At 54.9% G+C, this 19,268-nt stretch overlaps 3 protein-coding genes across 8 annotated transcripts; all 3 read right to left on the bottom strand.

The window, feature by feature from the left end:
- Positions 1-2,247: 2,247 nt before the first annotated feature.
- On the bottom strand, positions 2,248-4,252 carry APOC2 (apolipoprotein C2). Its single transcript, XM_003997648.6, has 4 exons — positions 4,188-4,252; positions 3,057-3,141; positions 2,726-2,885; positions 2,248-2,486 (listed from the first exon to the last, which is right to left on the bottom strand). Exons 2-4 carry the CDS (start codon positions 3,109-3,111, stop codon positions 2,396-2,398), a joined length of 306 nt encoding a protein of 101 aa, XP_003997697.3. The 5' UTR covers positions 3,112-3,141; positions 4,188-4,252; the 3' UTR covers positions 2,248-2,395.
- Positions 4,253-4,772: 520 nt separating this feature from the next.
- Positions 4,773-10,661, bottom strand: APOC4 (apolipoprotein C4). 6 transcript variants are annotated; one of them, XM_006941120.5, is made up of 5 exons: positions 10,420-10,661; positions 9,545-9,680; positions 7,223-7,346; positions 5,241-5,370; positions 4,773-4,978 (listed from the first exon to the last, which is right to left on the bottom strand). In XM_006941120.5, the coding sequence occupies exons 2-5, from the start codon at positions 9,596-9,598 to the stop codon at positions 4,813-4,815; spliced, it is 474 nt and encodes a 157-aa protein (XP_006941182.2). In that variant the 5' UTR covers positions 9,599-9,680; positions 10,420-10,661; the 3' UTR covers positions 4,773-4,812. The 6 variants fall into 6 exon arrangements, with proteins under 6 accessions (XP_006941182.2, XP_019674937.2, XP_019674939.2 ...); XM_019819378.3 differs by lacking the exon at positions 10,420-10,661 and having other exon boundaries at positions 7,223-7,410; positions 9,545-9,682; XM_019819380.3 differs by lacking the exon at positions 10,420-10,661 and having other exon boundaries at positions 7,219-7,410; positions 9,545-9,682.
- A 5,402-nt stretch (positions 10,662-16,063) lies between these two features.
- On the bottom strand, positions 16,064-18,693 carry APOC1 (apolipoprotein C1). The gene is made up of 4 exons (XM_019819381.3): positions 18,622-18,693; positions 18,421-18,498; positions 17,770-17,890; positions 16,064-16,262 (listed from the first exon to the last, which is right to left on the bottom strand). The coding sequence occupies exons 2-4, from the start codon at positions 18,476-18,478 to the stop codon at positions 16,205-16,207; spliced, it is 237 nt and encodes a 78-aa protein (XP_019674940.1). The 5' UTR covers positions 18,479-18,498; positions 18,622-18,693; the 3' UTR covers positions 16,064-16,204.
- Positions 18,694-19,268: the final 575 nt, after the last annotated feature.

The raw sequence follows: 19,268 nt of genomic DNA on the forward strand, positions 1-19,268 counted from the left end.
TCTGGGGTCCTAGGGCAATGGGACTGGGGTGGAGGCCTGAGAAAGGAAGGAGGAATCTAGGAAGGGCACCAGGATTGGTTGGAAGCAGAACTGGCCTGGGCAGTCGTTTGGTTTGGCTTGAGTCCGTGGGAAACAAGTGGACAGAGCAGGGATTGTTCCTCTAGGGTCCCCCCTCCCCATCACCCCCTGGGTTTGGCAGCCTCAGCTCTTCCCAGGCCCTGGGGACTTGGGGGCATTTCCCACAATCCCTCCCCAAGGCCCCTGTTTTCTACTAGACTCACAGCTGCCCATCCTCAGGACCTGGGAAAACTGCCCCAAGAGCACTGAAAGACTGGCTGGAGGTTAATGCCAAGCAGATTAGGAGAAACAGAGGCCCTGGATCCTCGGAGGCCAGCAGCCCCACCCCTGAGACTTGGGGGCCCCGGACCACCCTCTACTTCCTGAGGACCCAGAAGTCCAGATCCCCAGCCTTCTGCCCAGGGTCCCCAGCGCTGTCCTCTCTGACTGTACCATCTCTGCTCTTGTTCACCCTGGGCTTTTTGCCTACAATTCCCCCACTGCCCAGATACCATTTCCCAACCACTGACTGCCCCGCGGGGACCTGGGGGCCAAGCCAGTACCCTCCTCCCCGCCCCCCACTTCCCGGCATCAACAGCCCCAAACCACTGCACTGTGATGCATCCCCCCGTGACCAGCCCAGCCAGGATGCCCTCCCCTACCCCAGGGGCCTGCTCCCAGGCCTGGATCTCCTCACTTCTTCTTTTGTTCATTGCACATAATGTTACTTGAAGTCATCTCCTTTGGTCGTCGTCCTCCTCCTCCTCTGCTTCCTCCCTACTCCCCACCACCAGCCTCTCTGTTTGTGGCTTCAAGACGGAATAGAGCTCCTGACCCTGAGCGGGAGCTCAGGAAATGATATCGCTATTGCTAATAAGGAGAGAGCAGCTAACAAAACATACCACAAAGCCATCAGCACTCAAGCTGAGTGGAATTGGGCCAGGACCCAATGAATAGCTTTTGGAAAGATCACAGAGGGCAGGACTCTCTGTCTTTCCCCTGTAGTGTCTCCTGAGCCTGGCAGGGTCTCAATAAATACTTGTGGGACAAGTGTGTAGGAATTGTCACAGGGCACGGCTTTTACGGACCCATTCTCTTGGGTCCCAGACAAGCTGGGCGCTGACTTCCTATGCTCAGCAGTGACGTCTGGGCACCAGTCTCCCCCTGTCATAGGACCATTGGACACCTCACTGTGATGCACACTTAAAACATCAGCCCAGGGGCGCCTGGGTGGCTCAGTCGGTTAAGCGTCCGACTTCAGCTCAGGTCACGATCTTGCGGTTCACGAGTTCGAGCCCCGCGTCGGGCTCTGTGCTGACGGCTCAGAGCCTGGAGCCTGCTTCTGATTCTGTGTCTCCCTCTCTCTCTGCCCCTCCCCTGTTCATGCTCTCTCTCTGTCTCAAAAATAAATAAACGTTAAAAAAAAAATTAAAAAAAAAAAACAAAAACATCAGCCCAGGGGTGCCTGGGTGGCTCAGTGGGTTGAGCGTCTGACTCTGGCTCAGGTCATGATCCCACAGCTCTGTGAGTTCGAGCCCCGCATCAGGTTCTGTGCTGACGGCTTGGAGCCTGCTTTGGATTCTGGGTCTCCCTCTCTCTCTGCCCCTAACCCACTTGCATTCTGTCTCTGTCTCTCTCAAAAATAAATACACATGGGGCGCCTGGGTGGCGCAGTCGGTTAGGCGTCCGACTTCAGCCAGGTCACGATCTCGCGGTCCGCGAGTTCGAGCCCCGCGTCGGGCTCTGGGCTGACGGCTCGGAGCCTGGAGCCTGCTTCCGATTCTGTGTCTCCCTCTCTCTCTGCCCCTCCCCCGTTCATGCTCTGTCTCTCTCTGTCCCAAACATAAATAAACGTTGAAAAAAATTTAAAAATAAATACACATTAAAAAAAATAATGAATAAATAATAAACAAATAAAACATCAGCCCAGGGCCTAGAGACTGCCAGAGGCCACAGCAGGTTAGCGATGTTCATGGTCGTTTTACGTGTGAGAAAGCCAGACCTTGGTGCAGGACAGTCTCTAATGTGGTTGTGACGATCCAATGTTATTATTCACCTCTTTATCCCCAATGATCGAGTTAGGGCTACATACGTCCAATGGGCACTCGATAAGTATTGGATGGACTGAATCAGTCCTGCCATCTTGGCCCTCTAAGGTCTTCGAAAAGCAACCAAATGGAAGAAAATAAATGTTTTTTGTTTTTAATTTATTTATAAGAAGTCAGGCTAGCATTGGGAACAGGATGCCGAGAGCTGCTAAGAAGTGAGGGGTAGGTCGCGGGAGCCAAGGAGTCCTGGGGTCTGGGCTCTCCCCTCCCCCACGGTCGGGGCCCAGCTGCTATGAGTCTCCCGACAGCATAGAAAGTATCTGGTCAGTGAGAATCCCTGTGTAAATTCTCACGGCTGCTGTGCTTGTGCTGTACATGTCCCTGGGGAGAAAGGACAGAGGCTCTGAGCAGGGAGGAGCCCCGGGTCTTGGGCCCCAGGTCTGAGGGAGGATGAGGCTTGGGGCCCAGAATCATGTGTCCTGTGAGGGATGGTGGCTGGAACCCAAACTCCTGGATCCCCAGGTAGGACAGGGCTGGGATCTCAGAATCCAGGGTTCCCACAGAGCTCGGGGCCCAGACTCCTGGTTCCCCTGGGTGGGGGGGGCGTGGCTTGTGGATACCTGATTTTCTCATCCACAGTGGTCAGATATGTCTTCTTGTATAGGTCCTGGGCGGCCGCTTTGGCTGAGCCCCAGTAGCCATAGAGTGATTCCTGCATCTTGGAGAGCAGGGTGGGGCCCGTGGCTTCATCTTGCCGGGCCATGTCGTCCCCCTGGACATCTGCAGAGGGAGGGTGCCTTAGGAGAGCTGAGGAACCAGCAGCAGGGGAGAATGAGGCAGGGAAGGAGGGGGACAGGGGTAGGGCCAGGCGAGAACTGGGCTGGGAAGATGCTTGGGGGGGGTCATCCCATCCCCCGCACAGCCCCTCCGCCCCCTGCCGACCACACTCACCGCATCTCAATACCAGAAGGACAAGAAGCGGAACCAGGAGGCATCGGGTGCCCATGGCGTCAGAAGACCTGGAACACCGAGGAGGCTGTGGGACAGGGCCCCTGGTGACGTCTAGTCCTGGGGTCTCCCCCCCCCCCTCCCCGGAAACTCCAGGGGGAGAGGCTGGCTTCCCTGCCCCTCCACCTCCCCAGCTGAGTTCCGGGTGCTAATGCATTGGCTTGGGGCTCATCGTCTAACATTTCATGATTCTGCTCCTGATTTTAACACCTTAATTCTAACATCCCCTCATTCACTCAGGAAGCACCTACTGTGTACCGAACACAGTTCTGGGGCCCAGCTGTGAACACAGCAACAGCCCCGCCTGTCTACGAAGCCATTGTGAGAGAGATACACGATCAACAATATTAACTGAGTAAAATACACAGCGGGTCGTATGGTGGGGAGTGCTCTGGAGGGGGGAGGGTGTGTCACGGAGCCTGGTGAAAGCCTTAGCAGAGGGTGACACTTATGCCGAGACCCAGTCTGCAGGGTCCCAGGCTCAGTTAAGAACCCACCACTGGGGGTGCCTAGGTGGCTCTGTCCGTCCGTTGGGCGTCCGACTTCGACCTAGGTCATGATCTTGAGTTGGAGCCCCGTGTCGGGCTCTGTGCTGACAGCTCGGAGCCTGGAGCCTGCTTCGGAATCTGTGTTCCGCCCCCCCCCCCGCCCCTCCCCCCTGCACACTCTGTCTCTTTCTCGCGAAAATAAATAAACATTTAAAAAAATGTAAAACAATTTTTTTTTTAATAAAAAAAAGAACCCACCACTGGATGAGTAGGTAGGTTTCTGATGCCCTGGGCCCTGTTCTACATGCAATTCCATCTGTCTTCACCCCAACCCTATGACAGAGGCTCTCGGCTCTGAGGCACACGGTTCCCAGGCCCTGTTGTCATTTGCGATTTGGAGATAAGGTGGAGGTCAGACCCCGAGGGACATCAGCAGGGGGAAACAGTCTGTGATTCTAAATTCTGTGATCCCAACAGAGGAATCCAACGAATGTCGTGACTCTTGCGGTTTCTGATTTAATCGCCTCTGCCCCCTCCCCGCTGACCCTTCCCCTTTTCCATTTTTCCATTTCGGGCCCTCTCTTACCCGACTCCGGCAGGCTGTCCTCACGGGCTCCACGCGTGCAGAGAAGGTCTTTATAGCCCTTGGGACCCACCTCCCCTCCGCAGCCACCACCCCCACCTTGTCCCCTAGGCCAAAGTCCTGGCCAACAGGACCGCTGAGGGGGTGGGGTGGGGCAGAGCGGGCAGTGACATCATCCCCGGGGTCAAGCCAGAGGGAGCCCCCCCCCCACCCCCCGCAAGGTTCTCTCCCGGGAGATACAGGGGGCCAGGTGGGTGCTGTGGAGAGGTTGGGGGTCCTTGGGGTTCAGACCAGAAAAGGGGTCTGGGGTTTCCCCCACATAGGAAGCAAAGGCATAGGGGTCTCTGTGGGGACCTGCTGACCCCACCTTCACTCCAGCCTTCACCTTCCATCCCAAACTGAGTTGCCCGGTGTCTCCTGCCCCCCCACATTCCCACAGTGGTGGGTCTCAGGGCTGGGGGAAGGGATCATCCCCCCGACTCTTTCCCCTCAGGGTCCCCCCCCCACTGTCCCTCCCTTGCCAGGTGTCCCTTCCTCTACTCATTAACTGCTGGGGGTGGTCACACTGGGGACGGATTAAGACAGGGACACAGAGAAGCATTTCTTTATTGTGGAGGCTGTAAACACTTTAATTCTTGTCACCGTCCCTGCACAGAAGCTGGGGGCACAGGCTGTGGGCCTTGTTCAGGAGGCTGTCCCTGGAGCTGCGGAGCCAGGCCTGGGTGCGGAGCCTCAGATCCTTCAGGTGGTCTTCGTAGTAGGCCTGCACAAAGCCCTGGAAGGCCTCAGGTCCCCTGCAGAGGAGGGACAAAACCGTGAGACCCCGGCAACTCCCAAGACTCCCGCCCCCTTCATCCCCCCTCCCTCGGGCCTTACCCCACTCAGAGCCCAAGAGTGCGGGCCCTGCCCTTTTCCCCCCTCTGACCCGGGTTCTCCCGCTGACCGAGGGGTCTAGACTCTCAGCCTCGCCCCCCTCAGACCCAGGAGTCCAGGCCCCCAGCCCCTCCTCCCTCAGGCCCAGGAATCCACCCCCCAAGCCCTGCTGCACACACTCACCAGAACCACTGCCACTTCTCTCTGGTCCTGGTCACCAGTGTCTTCACCTTGTCCTTCATCAGGCTCCAAGGACTATCCACCGGCTCCGGTGGCATACTGGGGGTTGCTGCAGGCACTTCTCGCTGGCATGCTAGGTGGGACCGGAGGGTAACATGGGTGGGCTGGGACCCAAGAATCCTTCCTCCTCCCTTCCCCTCCATGCTCGCCGTCACTATCGCTCCCGGTGGCCCAAGGGTGACCCCTTGACATCACTCCTGGTCTTCACCTTTTCTGTCCCTTTGAGCACTTGTCCCCCTTTGAGCCATCCGTCGATTCCTTGTCACCCTCCGTGCCCACGGCCCCTCCTGTCACCCCTCTGTCTGCCTGTGGCTTTTCCCCCTCAGTTTGCAGCCTCACCTCTTTGACTCCTGTCCCCCTCTCGAGGCCTCCTTTACTGTCCGATCTTGCTGCCCCCTCGGTTCTCCTGTGACACACACCCCGCCCCCCACGCTGTCCGAACCACCTCCGCATGCAGTGGAGGGAGAGCTCAGAGGACTTTCCAGCCCTAGGGAAGGAGGTTGGCAGGGCTGCGTCGTCCGTTCCTCCCCGGGGCCGGGGTCGTGCCTCGGAGGGCACTTTACGTCCTTGCACGCACCTCCCTGCGCGGCGCTCACGCCCCCCGGGGGGAAGCCTCACCTACAGATCCCAGGCGTCACACGGGCGCACAGGCGCACGCATGCGCAGAAGCACCCATGGGCCCGGCAGTGTGCTCAAGCCAACGGTGCACATCTTCAAAACTCAGTTTCCCCTTCTCCAGAACGGGATAAGGCCAGGATTCCTGGGAGGACTTGGCGCTAACACCGAACACGCCTAAGGCACTAGGAATGGCCCCTTGCACATTGGAGGCACTACGTTAAGTGTTACCATTAAAAAAAATTTTTTTTTCAACGTTTATTTATTTTTGGGACAGAGAGAGACAGAGCATGAACGGGCGAGGGGCAGAGAGAGAGAGGGAGACACAGAATCGGAAACAGGCTCCAGGCTCTGAGTGGTCAGCCCAGAGCCCGACGCGGGGCTCGAACTCACGGACCGCGAGATCGTGACCTGGCTGAAGTCGGACGCTTAACCGACTGCGCCACCCAGGCGCCCCAAGTGTTACCGTTTTAAATGCGCGTGCAAAGCCGAGGCACGCTCGCACGCCAGCGCCTACAGACACCCTCACAGCGTCCACGCGCTCAAATCCTTGGCATAAATAACCCCGTACAGACACACGTGCACACACACATCTACCACTGTCGTTTGTACCAGCCCCAAGGACACCCCTCGCGCACGGCCCCCGTGGACACGTTCGCCCGGAAACGCACACACATCTGCGTGCGTAGGACAAAGCACGCGAGCTCCAGGCCCGCGCGCGCGCGTCTACAACCCTGCGTGCCGTCCGGACCGTCACACTCACACCTCGCACGACTGCAGGGTCCCCGCGCCCGCCCATCCCTTCCTTCCTCACCCACGACACAGGCCAAGACCAGAATGCAGAAGCAGAGGGAGGGCAGGGCCTGGGGCCTGCGTCCAGGAACCAACATTTCTGGGGGCTCTGCTCCTCTGTGCCTCTGCGCTCAGCTCTCCAGGCTGGGGGAGGGGGAGACTACGCGGAGCAGAGCCCTCCCCTGGCTGCCTCCCCACGCCCCTTGGCAGGGACTTCAGAGACAGGGGCCCAGGTGACAGTGACAAGCAGAGGCCTCACCCGCCCCTGCTGGCCTCCCTCCTTCCTCCCCTCCCAGCACTTTGGCCTGACCGGGGAAGACAGCCGGCTCTTTGGCCTCGGACGCTGACTGGTGTTCAAATCCTGGCTCCACCTCACGAGCTGGCCCCTCTTTCTGGCCTCAGTTTCCCCGCTCTGAAAAATGGGCCCACAGTCCATACTCCAGGCAGGGCTTTAATGGAATGAAATGCTTCTAGGAGAGGTCTTAACAAAGAGCCCAGCAACGGAGGTGCTCACCAACCATGGCTGTTTATGATTACTTCTTTCATATTGAAGACCCTTGGGCACTGGGCTCTAGGCCAGACACGCTCTTGCCGTGTGATCTGGGCAGTTCCAATTCCTTCTCTGGGCCTCACTGTTTTCATCTGTGAAATGGGGATGGTAAGAAGCGCCCGCCTCCTAGAGTCCGCGTGAAGGCTGCGTGAGGCTCTGTGAGAGAAAGTTCCAGGTGCACATAGTAGGAGGTTGTCCATGTCAGGCTCAGGCCCCATACTAGGCAGAAAGAAAATGAGCAAAAGGAAGAAAGAAAGAAAGGAAAGAGAGAAAGAAAGAAGACATAGAAAGAAGAGAGAGAAGGAGGAGAGAGGAAGGAAGGAACGAAGGAAGGGAATGAGCCTTTATCTCTCGGAGGACCCAGCCATAACTCAGGGCACACAGCCTGGCCAGGGGACCATGGACTGGATTCTTTTTTTTTTAATTTTTTTTTTTTCAACGTTTATTTATTTTTGGGACAGAGAGAGACAGAGCATGAACGGGGGAGGGGCAGAGAGAGAGGGAGACACAGAATCGGAAGCAGGCTCCAGGCTCTGAGTTGTCAGCACAGAGCCCGATGCGGGGCTCGAACTCACGGACCGCGAGTCGTGACCTGGCTGAAGTCGGACGCTTAACCGACTGCGCCACCCAGGCGCCCCAATGGACTGGATTCTTTGGTCCAGGGTTGCCGAGTAAAATATAGGATGCCCATGTGAATTCAGATAAATAATAAGTTTTTCTTTCGGTATAAGTATGTCCCATGCAATATTGGGGAATTATACTAGAAATTATTTGTTACTTATCTGAAATTCAAATCTAACCAGGAGCCTGTCCTTTTTTTAAAACATTTTTTTAAGGTTTATTTATTTGGAGAGGGAGAGGGAGAGAGCATGTATGCAGGGGAGTGGCAGAGAGAGGGAGAGAGAGAGAGAGAGAGAGAGAGAGAGAATCCCACAGGCTCTGCTCTATCATCACAAAGCCCGATGTGGGGCTCGATCTCATGAACTGCAAGATCGTGACCTGAGCCGAAACCAGGAGTCGGTTGCTTAACTGACTGAGCCACCCAGGCGCCCCCGGGGAGGCTGTATTTTTATGCGGTGAATCTGACAACCCCCCCCCCCCCCCCGCTTGGCCACAACCCGAACAAGTAGACAGTAGCCCCCCCCCCCCCCGCCTCACCTTTATGCACAGTGTCAGTGACCCAAGGTCAGCTAAGGTTTGGAAGCGGATGACCTGACAATATGCCAGCAGGTCAATAATCACCTAATACTGTGTCACAGGGTCTATGTCATTGCCATCACTTCATCTCATCACGGGGACAGCCTATCCTCTCACATCATCACAAGAAGGGTGAACGCAGTACGATAAGATACGGGGGAGAGAGAGACCACGCTCCCATAACTTTTATTACGGTGTATTATTGTAATTGTTTTTCTTTTCTTTTTCTTTTTTAATTTTTCTATTTATTTTTGAGACAGAGAGAGACAGAGCATGAGCAGGGGAGGGGCAGAGAGAGGGGGAGACACAGAATCCGAAGCAGGTTCCAGGCTCGGAGCTGTCAGCACAGAGCCCGACGCGGGGCTCGAACCCACGAACCGTGAGATCGTGACCTGAGCCGAAGTCGGAGGCTCGACCCACTGAGCCACCCAGGCACCTCTGTAATTGTTTTTCTTTATCATTAGTGTTGTTGTTTATCTCTTACTGTCTGATTTTGAAAGTTAAACTGCATCATAGGGGTGCTCCGATAGGGAAAGACAGTGTATCTAGGGCTTGGCACTCACTGTCTGTGGTTTCAAGTGTCCACTGGGGGTCTTGGAGTGCATCCCCCACAGATAAGGGGCGACACTGTACAGCTTGGTCCCGACCCAGCGGCTTCCAGCAGAACGGGCTCTGGCATGCAGCAGGTGCACAACGAATGTGCCCAGCAGTTCCTAACAGAATCACAAAATAAAACCTCCGGGACGGGCCCATGGGCGGCTCGGTCCGACTCTCCAGTTCGGCTCAGGTCGTGATCTCACAGCTCGCGGGTTCGAGCCCCGCCTGGGGCTCTGTGCTGACAGCGGAGCCTGCTGGGGATTCTCTCTCTCTCTCTCTCTCTGCTCCTCCCTGACTTGTGCTCTCTCAAAATAAATACAGAAATAAACATTAAAACACACACACACACACACACACCTCCTTGAATTTCTGTTTGGGAGGTTGAGAAAGTTCCAGGGATGGAGGGTGCAACTTAATGTACCCCTAAAAGGGCTAAAATGGTAAATTGTATGTGATGTATTTGACCATGAGAAAAAAGGAAAAAAGAAAAACTCACCATGCCTTGTGTTACAAGAAGCACGAGGTGGGGGTTCAGAGCCTTGCTCCTCATCCTCCCTGCTGTGTGACCCGGTGCGAGTTGCTTAACCTCTCTGGGCCGGTTGCTTCATCCACGACTGAGAATCATGGACTACCTATCCCAGAGAGTAGAGGAGACCGTTTATGTAAATTACCACGAGAGGCACCAGAGGTGCTGGGTCAAGGTCAGTGGCTGTTGATTAAGCCTGTGTTTTTCTGAGCACACGCTAGGCACCAGGGGCCACAGCAGGGCTTTGGCACCTTAACTCGTTGATGTAACACAACAGAGCTCTGAGGTGGGCATCTAACGTTCCCATTTTACAGATGAGGAAACTGAGGCTTGGGGGCGTGGGAGGGGAGTCCACTTACCAATGGCTCCTCGAACAGCAAGGGGTGCATTTGAACCCAGCTCTCTCAGATCTAGCCAAGCCAGGACATGCCCCGACGCACCTCCCCCACCTGAGTCCCGGAGGCCAAGAGGGTGGTTGGAGCAGGGCTGGGGGAGGTCTCTGACCCCTGCCCCAGGTCCAAGGTCAGTGTGGGCTGTTTGCTGTTTGCAATGTTTGTCCATCCTGGGGACAGGAACAGGCTGAAGGTCGTTCAGGGCGGACCTCAGAGTCAGCTCAATAACAACTTGGGAGTGGGGTGATGGGCGCAGAGACGGAGGTCACAAGAGGGAGCGGGTTTGGGAGTGGCAGGCCCCGCGAGCCCACAGGGCAGAGGGCACCTCTGAGCCTGCAGTAACATGTCCAAGAGACCCCCAGACCCCAAAATCACTCTCCCCCAGTCCAGACCCCATCCCCTCCCTCCTCAATCCCCTAACCCGCCTCCCTTCCAGCACTCCTAAGCGCTCACCTCCTTCCTCTGTGCCTCCGGGTTCTGGCAGGGAAGCCCGGGGCAGAAAAGAGGTTGAAACGTCCCCCTCTGTTATCTCTTCTTTCTGCCTTCCGCCCGGGAAATTCTCCTTTCGTTAATTTTTAAAAACGGGGATATTCGCGAACCGTAAAACTCGCCCTCCTCAAGGGTGCGATGCGATGTTTTCTAGTACGTTTGCCGAGTTGTGCAACCATCACCGCCCTCCGATTCCAGAACGTTTGCATCACCCCGAAAGGAAACTTCCATTCCCATTAGCCCCTTAGGGTCACTTCCATTGCCTTCTCCCCCCCCCCCCTCCCCGGCCCAGCAGGGGGCAAAGACTGCCGATGGCCCTTCTGTTTCTGTGGGTTTCCCTATCCCGGGCATCATGGGAAGGGAAACATACACCACGTGGTCTTTTGCGTGGTGTGTGAGGGCGCTTCCTTCCTTTTGCCGGCAGAATAATATTCACTGCGCGGATACACATCTACACACGCCATGTGGATTTGCTTATCCGTTTCTCAGTTGATGGGCATTTGGGCTGTTCCAGTGCAAACACCGCTGCCGTGGCCATCCACGCGTACGTTTTTGCGCGAACCTGTGTGCGGTTCGCCTGGGTGGATAGACGCCCGGTAATGGGATCGCCGGGGGCTCTGTTGCACGCTTTGAGGAACCGCCAAACTGTTCTCCAAAATGGCTCTGCCCGTTCGCTTTTGTATCCAGTTTTCCAGTCACGTGGCTCCTGGCGAACATACACGGGGACGAAAGCTGTGCGGCTTCTCACGCGGTTCCCCGGTTCTCGCTGACTACTTCCGGATTGTCTTCTGGGTTGCAGGTGCTGTGTCGCCTCCTCCAGGGAGCCCTCCCGGACTAGCTACCCCAAGCCAGGTGCCCACTGGAGTCCCCCATCCTTGCCCTGCCCGCTGGGTGGGCCACCTCCTCCCCCCCCCCCCCCCAAGTGTGGAGTGTGAATGCTCCTACACACATGCTCGGGGCTCTCTGGGTGTTTTTTGTTGTTGTTGTTTGTTTTTTGTTTTGGTGTGATCAGGGCTATTTGCTCTCTGAGGTCCTGAAGGTTAAGTTTGTAAACCTGAGAAGAAACATATTGGCTCTAAATACAAAATGTAAAAAGAGGGGCGCCTGAGTGGCTCAGTTGAGCGGCCCATTCCTGCTCAGGTCACATTCTTGCGGTTGGTGAGTTCAAGCCCCGCATCGGGCTCTCTGCTGTCAGCACAGAGCCTGCTCCGGGTCCTCCCCCCACCCCCGCCTTCTCTCTGCACCTCCCCTGCTTGCTCTCTCTCTCTCTCAAAAATAAAATTAAAGGGGCGCCTGTGTGGCTCAGTCGGTTGAGCGGCCGACTTCGTCTTGGGTCACGATCTCGCAGTCCGTGAGTTCGCGTCGGGCCCTGTGCTGACGGCTCAGAGCCTGGAGCCTGTTTCAGATTCTGTGTCTCTCTCTCTCTGACCCTCCCCTGTTCATGCTCTGTCTCTCTCTGTCTCAAAAATAAATAAAAAACGTTAAAAAAATAATAAAAAAAAATAAAAACAAACATTTAAAAAATAAAACGTGAAAAGAAAATCTTAAAATTAGAATGAATGAAGGGCGCCTGGGTGGCTCAGTCTGTTAAGCGTCTGGCTCTTGGTTTCGGCCCAGGTCATGATCTCATGGTTCATGAGCTTGAGCCCCATGTCAGGTTCTGCACTGACAGCACAGAGCCTGCTTGGGATTCTGTCTCTCCCCCTCTCTTGGCCCATCCCCTGTTCTCTCTCTCAAAATAAATAAAGAAAAAGAAGAAGAAGAAGAAGAAGCATTGTTGGAGCTCTCACTGTGCTCCAGGTACTGTCCTGGGCACTCAGGGGGGCACTGCAGGAGACAAGACCGCCTCCGTGAACTTGACTTCCAGCAGTGGGAGACACAGGCAGTAAACAAGTAACCAAAGAGACATATATTAGAGGGTGGCAAATACTGGAAAGACAGGCAGATAAGGAGGTAGCAGGGCGGTGGGAGAGCAGTCTGGGGGGGCCACAACGGGGACACGGCTGTTGAACAGACACCTGAAGAAGAGGAGTGAGCCAGGCAGATAGCTGGACATCTGCGGGAAGAACGTTCCAGGCAGGGTGGGCAGCGAGTGCAAAGGCCCTGGGGTAGGAGCCTGCTCAGTGCGTTGGACGAGGCTGAGGAGTTGCACACGAGGGAGGGGAAAAAGCCGTAGGGGTGACCTGGCCAGGTAGTTGAAAGCTGACAGACTCTCATAAGATCTTTTGAGTTTTCCTCTGAGGGTGGTGAGAGGGTTGTGAGTGGAGGAAGGGTGTGATGTGACTTGTGTTCTAACAGGATCCCTCTGGCTTCTGAGTGGGAAGAGGGTATAAGGAGCTTGGAGGGCTGATTAGGGCAGGGGGAAATGGTGCATTAAGTACAGAGGGTTATATTTATTTCCCACCTTTAAAAAAAAAAGGTGGGGAAAAAATGTTTAAATGTTTATTTCTGAGAGAGAGAGTGCGTGAGCAGGGGAGGGGCAGAGAGAGAAGGAGACACAGACTCCGAAGCAGGCTCCAGGCTCCAAACTGTCAGCACAGAGCCCGACGTGGGGCTCGAACTCATGAATTGTGAGATCGCGACCTGGGCCGAAGTCGGATGCCCAACTGACTGAGCCACCCAAGTGCCCCTAAAAAAAATTTTTTTTAATGTTTATTTACTTTGAGAGAGACAGTATGACCAGCTGAGGGGCAGAGAGAGAGAGAGAGAGAGAGAGAGAGAGAGGGAGACACAGAATGGGAAGCAGGCTCCAGGCTCCGAGCTATCAGCACAGAGCCCGACGCGGGGCTCGAACTCACTGACTGCAAGATTATGATCTGAGCCAAAGTCAGACTGTCGACTGACTGAGCCACTCAGGCGCACCCCACCCCCGCCCTTTTTTTTTTTTTTTTTAAGATTTTATTTTTAAGTCATCTTTATACCCAGTATGGGGCTTGAACTCACAACCTTGAGATCAAGAGTCACAAGTTCCACATACTGAGCCAGCCAGGCGCCCCTATCTCCCACCTTTGTTCTCCATCCTCTGTCCTGTCCTCCATCCTCCATAAGCATCCCCGGACGTGCTTGGAGTTGTCCTCAGACATAAAAGAGGTCAAACACACAAGGCCGTTCCACGTGTGTGTGTTCGAATTTTACATCAATGACACCACCCAATGCATCTTGTTTCTTTTCCACTCAGCGCTACACTGTTACATCTCTCCAAACGGTTGCCTGAACATCTAGCTGGTTCTTTCTGCGGCTGCATGGGGTTCCACGCTTTATTTTTTCAACCCCCACCCCCACCCCCGCCGGTGATGGACTGCTAGGCTGCTTCTGCAGTGAACGTCCTCATCCATCTTCCCAGATGTTTCTCTCGTCCCCGCACGGTGCCACATTGGGGACCGCTGGGACGCGGGGCACCCAAATACTTAATGTCACTAGAAACTTCCAGGATGCTCTTCATAAGAGAGATCCAGTCCACACTCCTGAAGAGAGTGTGCTGGGTTTTAAAAATTTTTTTTATTTTTTAATGTTTATTTATTTTTGAGAGAGAGAGAGAGAGAGAGAGAGAGAGAGAAACAGAGCTCAAGCGGGGGAGGGGCAGAGAGAGAGGGAGACACAGAATCCAAAGCAGGCACCGGGCTCTGAGCTGTCTTCACAGAGCCCGACGCGGGGCTGAAACTCACAAACTGTGAGATCATGACCTGAGCCGAATAGGATTCTTAAGCGACTGAGCCACCCGGGCGCCCCAAGAATGTGCTTCTTCTCGGGTACCCATATCCTCACCGGCACCGGGCATTTTCCAATCTTCTGCTTTCGGCCAGGTGACCGGAAGCAGACTGGTGTCTTTGGTGGTTTTCATCTAATTGCCCCTGACTCTGAGCCTCTCTTCAAAAGCGGAGGGGGCACTCCATGAACTGCTTGCTGTCTGTCTTCTCTGACCCTGTGCCTTTCTAACCCGAGAGCTCGGGGGGGGGGGGGGGGGGCAGGGGTTGGAGGTTGGGGATGGGGTGGGGTGGCAGTTTTCAGGAAAATGCTTAAAAAATAAATTGGCTCCGGGGCGCCTGGGTGGCTCAGTCGGTTGAGCGTCCGGCTTCGGCTCAGGTCATGATCTCGCGGTCTGTGGGTTCGAGCCCCGCGTCGGGCTCTGTGCTGACAGCTCAGGGCCTGGAGCCTGTTTTGGATGCTGTGTCTCCCTCTCTCTCTGCCCCTCCCCTGCTCACGCACTGTCTTTCTCTCAAAAATAACTAACATTAAAAAAAAGTAAGAATAAATAAAAATAAAAATAAAATAAAATAAATGGGCTCCGAAATGCTGGACAAAGGGCCAAGTAAAGATTAGCAATTGATTAAGTCGGCACAGAATACACCCTTTTGCCAGGCGAGATTGCGCATATGAATTTTACCTAATGAAGGATGTGGGTGTGCTTTAATATGCTGGGGATGAGCAAATAGGGCCCACAGCCGGGTGTGTGTGTGTGTGTGTGAGTGTGTGTGTGAGTGAGTGGGTGTGGGTGTGGTTGTAGCCGGTGAGTCTGGCAGGGTGACTCAGGAACAGGGAAAGTGAAGTAAGAATGTGGTCCTGGGACTGCCCCCCATCCCCCCAGGCGACATTCAAATCCCAGCTCTACCCATTTGTGGCTGTGTAACATCACATAATTGACTTTAGACTTCTGTGCCTCAGTTTCTTCTTGTTTAGGTTTTTTTTGTTTTGTTTTTCAGATTGAGAATAATTATGCCACCAAGTATTATGGAACCCATGTACCAGGCCCAGTCCTGTGCTGAACTATGCCTGGGGACAGCAGTGATGGGGCATACAGTCCAGCAGGGGAGACAGACCCATCACCAGTGATGACCCCGAGTGGGCAGGGCTGGGATGGAGATGCTTGATCCAGCGTGGGGGTTAAGGAGGGCTTCCTGGAGGAGGGGGCATCAAAGTTTCCTTGGAGGGTGTGGATTGTGTTGATCTTTTTCAGGGCTCTAGCCTATGTCCTCCCCTTGCTCCCTTCCACATCCCTATTTCCCATTTTAAGTGTAATAAACACCTATTGTGTGCATGGTGATGAACCAACCTGGGGTCCCTCGTTTTGGGCAGCCCAGTCAGGGAAGACTATGGCAGAGCAGCAGCCTCAGGTTGGGGTCCAACCCAGCTCTCCCCTTCCTGACAAGTGACTTCACCTCTCTGGGCTTCATAACTTTTTTTTTTTTTTCCTTAATGTTTATTTATTTTTGAGAGAGAGAGAGAGAGAGAGAGAGCGAGCACAAGCAGAGGAGGGGCAGAGAGAGAGGGAGACACAATCCGAAGCAGGCTCTGTGCTGACAGCAGATAGCAGGATTGGGGGCTCGAACTCACAAACCATGAGATCATGACCAGAGCCGTAGTCGGACGCTTAACCGACTGAGCCACCCAGGCGCCCACCCCTCTGGGTTTCAATGCCCTCATGGAATTAACAGGGCCCAGATCCCAAGGTACTCATGAGGATTCTTTTGGGATCATGAAGTTCAAAGTCCTCAGCACAGGACAAGTAGAGAATTGCTCCATACATTTGAATCCTAGCCCCTCTCCCCCAAAGGCGCAACCTCTACCCTATCCCATAGCCTTCTGCCTCCCAGCAACAAAGCACTCAGAATTCTCTAAGGTATTTTTATTGGAGGGTGGGGTCGATATGGACATCACAAAGTCCTCCTGCCAAGAGAGAGCCGGGGTATGGGAAATTTTGGAGCCCCCTCCTGGGGCACAGCCCAGAGGACAGAGGCAGCTCTCTTGGTATTCAGAGCAGGGGAAGTCTTAAATTTTTGAGCCCCTCAGCAAAGGAGGTCATCAATTTCCTGTAGGGGAGAGACGGAGAGCAAGAGAGGTCATTGTGTTTTGTCTCCCCTCAGGAAGCCCCAATCCTGCCCCTTACCTGACTCCCTATCTCCTCCTTCCCCCAAAGAAACAGCATAGCTCCCACATCTGTGAGACTGGGTAGAGCCTTGGGGTGGGTGGCCCAAGGTCGGGGTTTCAGTTTTCCAGATGGATCAGAGCCCTTTGAAGTCAGAACGCTTCACCCTGGCCTAGCTGTCAAGGCTTGCTGTCTCTTGCTACGGAGCACTCTCTTTCCTAGGTTTCTTCTCCTTACTTATTCAAGGGCACTCTTCAGAGCCTCTTTATCTTTGCCCAGGATGTTCCCCTTGCCTGGAATGCCAGTCTCTCCTTGATTATGTACGTGTCTTCCTGGCTCAGGGCCTTTGTAGTCACAGGGAACATTCTTCCCATGTTTCTAGGCCTGGCTGGATTTTCCTAATCATTCAGATCTCTCTTTTTTTTTTAAGACAGCCAAGTGCCCCATGAAGCGGTAACGCTTTACTTTTTTTTTTTTTTTTTAATGTTTATTTATATTTGAGAGAGAGAAACAAAAGTTGAGTAGGGGAGAGGCAAAGAGACAGAGCCTGAAGCAGGATCCAGGACCTGAGCTGTGAGCACAGGGTCCGCCGCAGGGCTCGAACTCACCAACCGTGAGGTCATGGCCTGAGCTGATGTGGGACACTCAACCGACTGAGCCACCCAAGCGCCTTAGCACTAACACTTTAAATTGAGATCTGAAAAAGGAGCACCTGGCTGGCTCCAGTCAGTGGAGCATTCGACTCTTGATCTCCTGATCTCGGGGTCATCAGTTCAAGCCCCGTGTTGGGCATAGCGCTTACTTAAAAAAAGAAAGTGTCTCCACTTCAAAGGGGACCCAATAACCAAATCTACAAAAGCCCCTCCCCAGTCTTTGGTTGTCTGTAAGCCTACCCTGTTTAATGTCATCTCGGTGCTTAGCTCTGTTTGGACTAATCTCCTGGAAATTCACTGGTTTTACAGCCTGTTCCCTGTGGGCTGGGACTTTATCTTATTCACCACGATTATTCCCCACATTGGAACAGTCCTGGACGCTTAGCCCAATAACTATTTGTTCCTGAATGCATGATTCTCTAAGTCACCGGATGGAGTCAGTGTTGGTTAAACGGCGTATTGAGCATTTACAATGTGCCAGGCACTACGCAAATCCCCTCCATTTTAAATTCTTGGAAAAAGGCTCAAGATGTACTCCCGAGATCACACGGAGAGTAGTGAGTCTTGGCTGGCCTGTGGACCCAGGTCCGACTGATTCCCAAGCTGGTCTTAACACCACCACGCAGCACCATTTCTACAGTGTGGTCTAGATGGGAGTCGGCAACCTGTCCCCCACATCTGAGCACTCTGTGAGCCAGCTGTGACCACGGGGGAAGCTGTCAGCCGCTCCAAGCCTCAGTTTCCCCACTCTGCTAATCGACAGACCCAGCCCTCCCAAGCCCTGGGAAGATTCCTAACCGAGTCGCCTCAGGAATGCTCTCGAAGGCGTCCTTCAGGTTGTTACCAAACTCCTTCAGCGAATTGGGGATGTTACTGAAGGTGCTGGCGATAGCTGGGGCCCCCTGGGCCGGGGCTGGACCTGTCCAGAGATAGGCAGGGGTACAAAACTTTCAGTATTGGGAGCCCTTAGGATGAGATACCAGAGATGAGAGAGGAGCTACTGTACTTGAAAGTGATTCTTGGAGGTCGTGGTGCTAGAATCGGAAGGAACGGAGTGGGGTGCGGGGGGTGCGGGGGGCGGGTACTAACGCGACCAGATGGAGCTCAAGCTGCTGGGTGGGTGGGTATTCGCTTACTCTCAGCACAGCCTCCTCCCCCGCCCCTTTCCAGACTGTAAACGCAGGACAACCAATCGGGGAGGGGCGAGTGCATACATCATCGGTTGCTAGGGCTTCCCGGACAGACTTGCCCGTCGCTGGACCGCCCCTCAGAGAGCCCTCACCCATCTTTGCAGGGGTCGGGTGTGGGGGTGTCGGTGACACATAGGAAAACCAGGGCACAGAACGGGCCGCTGCGCTCCCAAGGGACCTCCAAGTTTGGGCCCCAGGCCCGTGTCCAACTTCAAGCTTCCAAATCTCAGACTCCCAGGTTCTCCTATCCCACTTTTACCTTCCAAAACCATCAACAGAACCACCACCAAAACCGGGAGCCACAGGATGAGCCTCATGGCTGGACCGAAGGGGCGCTCTGGAAGCAGAAGCAGGGGTGGGAGTGATCGGTGACACCCCTCCCTCCTCCCTCCCCGAAGTTCCTTCCACCCCCTTTGTAGTGCTCTTGGAAGGGCATCCCTCCCGGGCCTTGAGCACCAACCTGGATCCGCGGAGCCACAGCAACCAGGGGATGGGAGGTCCCGGCCAGGCCCAGGCCTTTATCGGGCTGGGGAGGGGGAGGCGGAGGGGGCGGGGAAGGTTAATCCCTCCCCTTCAGCCTCCTATCCCGTCCTGTGCCCACCTACCTTTTCCTCTTCTGCCCCTGGCCGCTGGTGGCGGGCGGGTCAGGTGCGGCCTAGGCACACCCCTTAGGGACAGTGCCTCTTGGTGTTAAGCACCTGCACCTCCGAATCTCCCTGACGGTCGGTGGATCTCAGCCCTACAACGGGGGGACTGCCTATATTCTCCACCCCCCGCCCCCCAAGCCATCTTCCCTCTGGGCTTTCTCCTGCATAACACCTTTCTTCAGGCCTCAGGGCTTGTCTCAGTCACTCAGTCACTCTGTCACTCCATTCGCTGTAACGCCCCAGGCCTCCTCCTCTTCCACCGCCCCTCCCTTCTCAGCAAGTCCCTTCAGCGCCAGCAACTGGGGTCACCCAGTCTGCCCCCACATTCCTACTCCCATGCTCCCATGCCACCTGCAGTCTTTCTTTCAGACTAGCCCTCAAGCCCCCCCCTCCCCCCATCTCCCTGCATCCGGGAGCATCCCGGACTTCCGTGGATGCGTCCTGGGGTCTTAGTCCTACA

Source organism: Felis catus, chromosome E2, assembly GCF_018350175.1.
Source record: "Felis catus isolate Fca126 chromosome E2, F.catus_Fca126_mat1.0, whole genome shotgun sequence".
Taxonomy (NCBI): Eukaryota; Metazoa; Chordata; class Mammalia; order Carnivora; family Felidae; genus Felis; species Felis catus.